Source organism: Carcharodon carcharias, chromosome 13, assembly GCF_017639515.1.
Source record: "Carcharodon carcharias isolate sCarCar2 chromosome 13, sCarCar2.pri, whole genome shotgun sequence".
Lineage (NCBI taxonomy): Eukaryota > Metazoa > Chordata > Chondrichthyes > Lamniformes > Lamnidae > Carcharodon > Carcharodon carcharias.
In genome coordinates, this window is record NC_054479.1 from 100,619,462 (window position 1) to 100,628,091 (window position 8,630).

General features: G+C 44.0%; 1 protein-coding gene across 2 annotated transcripts in view; it reads right to left on the reverse strand.

Moving 5' to 3' along the window:
* Window positions 1-7,464, reverse strand: part of LOC121286463 (ATP-binding cassette sub-family D member 2-like) — a 147,156-nt gene extending 139,692 nt beyond the window's left edge. For both annotated transcript variants that reach the window (XM_041203588.1, XM_041203589.1), the window contains exon 1: window positions 6,320-7,464. In XM_041203588.1, the coding sequence (XP_041059522.1) occupies window positions 6,320-7,225 (906 nt within the window). In that variant the 5' untranslated portion in view covers window positions 7,226-7,464. The remainder of the gene's footprint in view (window positions 1-6,319) is intronic.
* Between the last annotated feature and the right edge of the window lie 1,166 nt (window positions 7,465-8,630).

Sequence of the window (8,630 nt, forward strand, 5' to 3'; positions counted from 1 at the left end):
GTGTGCTCACTTGTGCCTGCTTGAAGCTGAGATGCATGCAGCTGTCGATCTCATTGTGAAGATGCAGTGGAAATATTTCCAGAGGCTGCTGCACTGGTGTCATTGCAGGGGTAGCCTCCATCAAAGGGCCTGCTGCACAGATGGTCCCTCAGTCAGAGAGACCGATGTTGATAATGGCACCCTGTGAGAGGTGGCATCCTCGTCCTACTTGGTGACTGCTTCAACCCTTGGCTGGTGCAACTGGCATCCACTCCAAACATCTCTGTACCATCAGCCCCACTGACTGGTTCATGCTAAAGTGTGTGGCATGCATTTAGTGAAGATAAGTGTGGAGTTCCTTTAAGCACTATGTGTTGTGCATATTGTTCTCCATTGACTACTTTTCTCAACTGGAGGAGCTCATGCATTCAAAGCCCTGAGCCATGATGGCTCACAACAGTGGAATTGACTCCACCATTCTCAGCCCATGACACAGCACTGCCTCAGAGAAATCCAACATGTGGGAGCACATATGTTGCATCTGATCTAAACAGAGCCTCCTTTCTTGTGACACTCGATATCCTGTATCTGCGCCAGCTGAGCAAGGTTGTGTCTGTCCTCCATCCTCTGAGGGGTACTGCCCACAGCTGCCTCTGCTTCTGTCACCTCCTCCTGCTCACTTGTCATGTACTCATCACACCTTGTCACCCTATTTAATCATTTGTGAGGACCCATCGACTGCATCTGAGCCGGTGGAGGATGTCCTTGAAAGAACATAAGAAATAGGAGCAGCAGTGGACCACACAGCCCCTCGACTCTGCTCTGCCATCTTCCATTCAAATGATCATCATTGTATTTTCCCACCCAGTCTCCATATCCTTTTGATTCTGAGTGATTAAAAATCTGTCTATCTCATCCTTAGAGATATTCAATGATAGAGCATCCACAACCATCTGGGATAGAGAATTCCAAAGAATGTCAGCCCTTTGAGTGAAGAAATTTCTCCACATCCGAGTTTTAAATGATTGCCTGAGGCTGTACCTGTGTTCCCCAGCCAGGGGAACCAACCTCTCAGTATCCAGCCTATTAAGCTCTTGCAGAATTTTGTATATTTCAATGAATGTTTCAATTTACTCAGTCTCTCACTATAGGACAATCCTTTATCCCAGGAGTCAATCTACTGAATTTTCACTGTGGCACCTCCAAAGCAAAGTATATCCTTCCTAAGATATAGAAAGGAACATATAAACATTACGAATTAGGAGCAGGAGTAGATCACTTGGCACCTCGAGCCTGGTCCATCATCAATAAGATCATGACTGATCCAATTGTAACCTCAACCCACATTCCCCCTACCCCTGGTACCCTTTCACCTCCTTGCTTATCAAGAATCTATCTAGCTCTGCCTTAAAAATATTCAGAGACTCTGCTTCCACTGCATTTTGAGGAAGAGTTCCAGTGACTCACAACCCTATGAGAGAAAGAATTTCTCCTCAACTGTCTTAAATGAGTCACCCCTTATTTTTAAACAGTGACTCCTAGTTCTAGACTCTCCCACAAAAGGAAACATTCTCTCCATATCCACCCTGCCACAACCCCTCAGGATCTTATATGTTTCAATCAAGTCACCTCTTACTCTTCTAATATCCAGTGGTACAAACCTAGCCTGTCCAACCTCTCCTCATAAGACAGCCCACCCATTCCTGGTATCTTCTCTGAAGCTTCTATGAACTGCTTGATACACATTCACACCATTCCTTGAATAAGGAGACCGATACTGTATACAGTACTCCAGATGTGATCTCACCAGTACCCTGCACAACTAAAGCATAACCTCCCTACTTGTGTATTCAATTCCCTTCACAATAAACAATAACATTCTATTAGCTTTCCTAATTACTTGTTGTACCTGCATATTAGCCTTTTGAGATTCATGCACTAGGAGAGCCAGATCCCCCTGAATCTCAGAGCTCTGAAATCTCTCATTATTTAAATAATAAGCTTCTTTTTCATTCTTCCTGGCAAAATGGACAATTTCACATTTGCCCACATTATGCCCCATTTGACAGAGCCTTACCCACTCACTTATCTATATCCCTTTGTAGCCTCCTTATGTCCTAATCACAGCTTACTTTCCTACCAACCTATCTTTGCGTCATCAGCAAATTTAGCAACCATACCTTCGGTCCCTTCATCCAAGCCATTTATATTAATTGTAAAAAGTTGAGGCCCCAGCACTCATCCCTGTGGCACACCACTTGTTACATCCTGCCGACCAGAAAAAGACATATTTATGCCTACTCTCTGTTTCCTGTTAGCTAGCCAATCTTCTATCCATGCCAGTATGTTACCTCCTACACCATGAGCTTCTATTTTCCGTAATAACCTTTGAAGTGGCACCTTATCAAATGTCTTCTGGAAATCTAAGTACACAACATCCACCAGTTCCCCTTGATCCATAGCACATATGACACCTTCAAAGACCTCCAACAAATTGGTTAAACACGATTTTCTTTTCACAAAACCATGTTGACTCTGCCTGATTACCCTGAATTTTTCTAAGTACTCTGCTAAAACATCTTTAGTAATAGCCCAACCTGTCCTGCAACCAATTAACTGACTGCCTCCATGAAAATCAGAGCCAAATGACGGTTCCCCCAGGTCCAGGAAACAAACTTGACATTTGTTTCCCAAGCCCAGAAGGAAAGTCAGGCCCTAAGACTATGGTATTGACCTCAGCCCCAGAAGCACTTCCGTACTCCTCAGGAACTAGAAAACAAGAAAATTATCCTGCTTCCATTTAGGCATCTGTCTCTTAATCTCATATTCTGTCTACCTGGTCAAGGCCCTCACCCGACTTCTGTATTCCCATCGAGTGACTATGGGACAGGATGCCATCAACTACTTGACAGTATATTCTAAACACCTCTTACTACCACATGCACAACCACTACCACCCACCGCCTCACCACCATATTCAGTGCCTGCTGCTTTTGTAAAGCTGGCACTCCAGTTGTTCAGAAAAAAAAAAGTGCTTTGACAAGGGCATGCACCTGAAATGTTACTTTATCTATGCTTTTCACAGACAACCAATGAACTGGTCAGATGCTGGGTGTTCTGCATGGAATGACTCATCTTCCAACTCCCCAAAGCCTTTCCACCAGCTAAAGGGCTTAAGTCTGGAGTGTCATGAAATACTCTCCACTTGCTTGATGAGCGCAACTTCAATGACACTCAAGAAGCTTGATAGCATCAAGGACAAACCAGCCCACTTGATTGGCACCCCTTGTACCACCTTAAACAGTCCCTCCACCATAGCACACCGTGGCTTCAGTGTGTACCATATTCGAGATGCACTGCAGCAATTTGCCTTGGCTTCAACAGCACCTCCCAAATCATCTCTACTGCCTCGGACGAGGGCAGAAGGTCCATGGGAACACCACCACGTCCAAACTCCCCTCCAAGTCACACACTATCCTGTCTTAGAAATATACTGCAGTTCCTTCATTGTTGTTGGGTCAAAATCCTAGAACTCCCTCCACAGCACTCTAAAGGGGCTACCTTCACCACAAGGACTACAGCGGTTCAAGGACGTGGCTCACCAGAGATGGGAAATAAATGCTGGCCTTGCCAGTGTGGCTACATCTTGAAAGAATGAAAAGAAAAGGTGCTGACTGACCTCTACCTTGTGTTCCAGCATTTTCCGTTTTTGTTTTGGATTTCTAGGATCTACAGTATTATTTTTATTTTAAGAGAGAAATATTAGAGTCTAAAAGTGAAGTTAACATTTTTTCATTTAGAATGACACCTGTAGAAATGTTTAATTAAGTGACATTTGCTTACCCTTTGAGATCTGCAGTAATAATGACTGAAAAATCTAATGTGCTAAACTGTTATGGTCTATATCAATCATTTAAAGAAAGAATATTACTGTTTTTACGTAGTAACTTTTCATAGCAATTCACTACTTTGGTCAGGGCATGCAGCAGAGGTTTGTTCCTGCCATAGTTGTGCCTCCAGCCCTATAAATTGTGTCACCTGTTTGAAGTCTTATTTGGTAGCATTGCAACTGAAGATAGAATTGTTGCAGTAAAAGAAATTGGGATGAACTTTCTATTCAATAACAGAACTCTCTGACATCTAAGGCTGAATTTTCCCAGCCCTGTGGTGGAAGGGTTTGGAGGCAAGGGTGGGGTGGGGCAGGGGGGTGGCTGGGAAAATAGGAGGGAACCATGTTGGGATGTCTCCCTGATGCATTCCCGCCACCAGGGATCTTTCCTGGGGGTGGCTGAAACAAATTATTTGTTATGTTGCCAAGACCCTAATTAGGGGCATTTTTGCAGCCTCACCAGTATTTTGCAGTGTGTGGAGGCTGCCAATGCAATTGAGGGAGCTTGGGAGGCCATTTGCCCCAACGACATGGCCCTGGGCAGGAAAGGTCCGACCCAAACAACTCTGCCGGATAGGTTTCTCCCCCGAGGATTCAAATAGTTTTGGCCCTGATAACGTTTTATTTGTACCACAACTCCGAAGTTGCTTCCACCTGTTTGGGCTGCTGAGATCCCAGAGCGACTGGCGCTTTGATTGGGCCAGCAGCATTGGAAGCCCATCATCCTTCATTGGACGGTGAGTGCGATTGCAGTCAATTAGGAGGCCATCTCCCAGAAGACTGTACCACGGGTCTCACTATAGGCAAATATGGACTCAGAACCTCATATGATCCTGGCGACAAGGTTCCAAAGCCCACAGAAAATTGAAACCCTAGAATCTGTGTCAAATATTCTCAGTCAGATACAACATTTGTTTGATGTAAAGCTGTCTAGACCACATCGAAATATGCCTATACTCCAATCGCCCTCAGCACATGCATGAATGTAGCATTTTTAACTTCCACACTAGCTATCCTTCTGATTTCTCAGAGTTAGACTCCCAAATGGTCCGCAATTATGACCAGTTTTATGTTATATACTCACCTGGAACAGGAACTGGATTCAGAATTTCCAAATTCACTTTATTTAGATTCTGCCATTCAGCCCGACAGTCTATGCAAGATTCAAACCCAGTATTCTAGTTCACTGAGTCATCTTAGTATCCCCTACAATCAAAATAAGTGCTATATTTAAAGATTTTGGAAATTATCACCAATTCAGCTGGTCTCAAGATTCAGTTGGTGGGACAAGAGAGTGAACCAATCATCTGATTCTGGATTAGGAAAACTAGGTCAGACAGAAAGACGTAGCCACTATCTACTCAGCCTATCCTGTAAAATATGACTCCAATAGCTAAGCACATACACGTTTGTGTGGAGCACAGATGATAATATGGTGCTTTTTTTCCTACATCAATCAAATTAATAATGGGCTCAAGGCCACAGTATAAGAAAGTGACAGTAAATTTTGAACCAAATGTAAAGTGTTACTCGGAAAGGCTACAGCTGTATCTGGTATTGGAAACTATATCACTGCAACTGTTCTGACAAAAGGTCATCAATCTGAAACGTTAACTCTGTTGCTCTTTCTATGCTGCCTACCCTGCTAAATATTTCCAACATTGTCTCTTTTTATTTCAGGTTTCCAGTACCTGCAGTATTTTGCTTTTGCATCACACTGATTCAGTTGAGGGTGTTCTTCAAAGGAGTGGAAAGGGGTAAGTTTGGGTTGCATCATTGCAGCAATACAAATATAGCTTGACCCTGCTCAAATCCCTGCAGCACTGACTGTACAATGCAAAGTGGCAAAATCCTTCCTCTTCAACATGCACAAAGTTGACTGCCATTGGCAGAATCATAATTATATTCTAATCTCAAATTCAAAAGAGGCAACTTAATATTCAAAACAAGCCTACAGAGCTAGATGTGTTTTTATAAATCTTTACTGTCCTAACTTTCTTCTGGGCTACATTACAAACTGAATTTGTGACTACAACAGGAAGGTGAAGCTCATAACTTGAAGATGAAAGTCACTGGTGACTGCTGTCAACATTCCTAAGCAACAGATAAAACCTTATCACCTTTAGTGAAATTTACTTCTCAGTAAAGTTAATGAATCTTTAATAGGCACCAAAACCAATTCAGCATCTTTATCAGGACCAGGAATTGCAGCAAAACATATCAAACCTATTACTACAACAAAGGGACAGAAAGGAATCGATTTTCCTAAAACATAAATAATCTATTTACTATCTCGTTTATCTTTGGATTCAAGGTATTAGAGTAATTGTAAGGTGTCAGGTGGAGTCTAAAACAATACGCTAATGGCTTCGGTGGTACCATCTTTCATTGTCCTGATAGCCTTTGAACCATCAGTTTAATGAGCTCCAGTTTCACTGTGAAAGTCCTTACCCTGTGTCCCCTGTAAAAAGCAATTTCTTCTGCATTGGCTATAATACGTGAATGGATGTATCTCAAGTATCCCTTCCTCTGGGCTTCTTCGGCCACCAGCTTACCAAACCTTGGAGAGAAGGCTCGTAACACCCTGGCTGTTGCATACACGACAAGCCCCGCTAAAAGCGTGGGTCCCGTGGGGTTTGCTCCTCGCGAAGTCGCGGTCTGGATCAGGGTGTAGGAAGTCAGCATCACGTCCAAGATGGGTTTGGTCAGGTTGGAATACAAGTGTGCGATAGACTGAGCGAACATCATGATATCTTCTGTCAGCGACTGGTCCGGGTTCTCCAACCTCCCGTCCATGTTGCTAACCTTGTAGTAAGTCTGATCGGTGAAGTAGGTTTGATATGCGTGATCTACGAGCCGAGTGCGAAATGCCAGAGCCAGCTTGCATTCCAGGTAGCGGATCATGCTGTTGACAAACGTGGCCGGGATGGCCACCAGAAGCCATTTGACCAGTTTCAGCACAAAGCTCCTGGGTTTCTTCTCGACGATTGTCTTCACGATCTTCCCGTCCAGCCCGGCCACGTAAATGGAGAGGAACGTCCTGGAAATCAAAGCCACCGAGTGCAGGCAGAGCAAGCCCAGCTCCTTGGTGACCAGCTTCGGGAAGAGGATTTTCCCCAGACCAATGAGCTGCTGCCAAAAATCGGCGTCGACAGCTGGAGATTTCTTGGGAGGGCAGTGGCTTCGTGTGTGCCGGGGTGTCGGGGTTTTAGGCTGCGGTTTCCCGTGGAGCTGCTGATAGAGGAGCGGATACAACCTCCTGACACCGTAAGCGGCGACGAGCAGGCAGACGGCTCTCCGGGTGGCCCTGGACTTGGTCCATTTCACCCCGGCCGCGACATGCAGCAAATGGGACATCTGCGCCTTCTCAGTTGTCCAGCGGGCGCAGGCGGAATAAAGTGGCGGGGATGGAAACGGCGATGACGGAGGGCGAAAGGTTACCGAGTGTCATGGTGCAGAGCGCCCAGTGCAGCTCCCATCTGATCCGCACTGACAGCCGCTCACAGGCGCTGCGGCACCGCGTTCGCCTCCGTCATTCAACGGGATCGCGTCCGGCCCCCGGGGTGCGCGCCCCATGCATTATTCAACGTGAACGCGCCAGGCTCCCGGAGCGCGCGCGCGCGATTCCCCCCAAACCTCTCACATCACCTTAGACATGTTTTTAAGCTCCAGCAAAGCATCGCCCCTTCATTTTGATATGCGTGGATTTTTTTTAATTGCAGGCAATCAGAGTGTATATAACTGCAGAAAAAATTGAGTCTGCATATAGACGCCTGGAGGATTTAATAAAAACTGGAAATAAGCGGAAATGTGGTTTCAGGTACTTCCATTTTTCATAACAGAAAATTCCTTGGATAATACAATTCTTGGGCGAATTCACATTAAAGTGCAAATTATCCAATTATATAATTGAAGCAATCCAAATTAAATGTGCTAAAAATTCAATCAACGCATAAATAAAATAACCAACTAACAATTAAGAGCAGGCTACTAACCTCAAGAAATTACAAAATGATTTTTTTAAGACTAATAAATCCATGCTAACTTATTTATTGGCCCAAACTTTTCTAAATACTAATTTATTTTGTCCTGGTTTATTGTTTCTAAAAGTTTCCCATTCACCAACCATCTCAGTTTTTTAAAAAAATAGGTGTAACATTTGCAATCCTCCAGTCCTCTGTCACTGTTCACATATCTAAAGAGGATTGTGGCCACATTTATTTCCTCAGTAACTTAGGATGTATTTCATTTGGATGGGATGACTTTTCCATTTTGAGGACTGCCAACCTTTTAAATTCCTCCTCTATTTTTATCCTATCCAATATCACTATGGCCACCTCCTTTGCTGCTACGTTGGCAGCATCCTCTTCCCTAGTGAAGACAAATGCAAGTTACTCAATTAGTACCTCAGTCATGCCCTCCAAGACTAATTTCTTAGCACTGAATTTTCATAAATTTGTGAAAAACAACATCGGGGCATATTTTCCAGTACCTGGTTAATTTGGATCACCAAAACTAACATAATTTTGCTGGACTAGTAATCCAGAGACCCAGGCTAACGTTCTAGGGATATGGGTTCAAATCCCATCGCAGCAACCAGTGGAATTTGAATTCAGTTAATAAATCTGGAATATAAAGCTAGTCTCAGAAATGGTGACCATGAAACCATTATCGATTATCATAATAACCCATCTGGTTCACTAATGTTCTTTAAGGTAGGAAATCTGCTATCCTTAGCAGGTCTGGCCTACATGTGACTCCA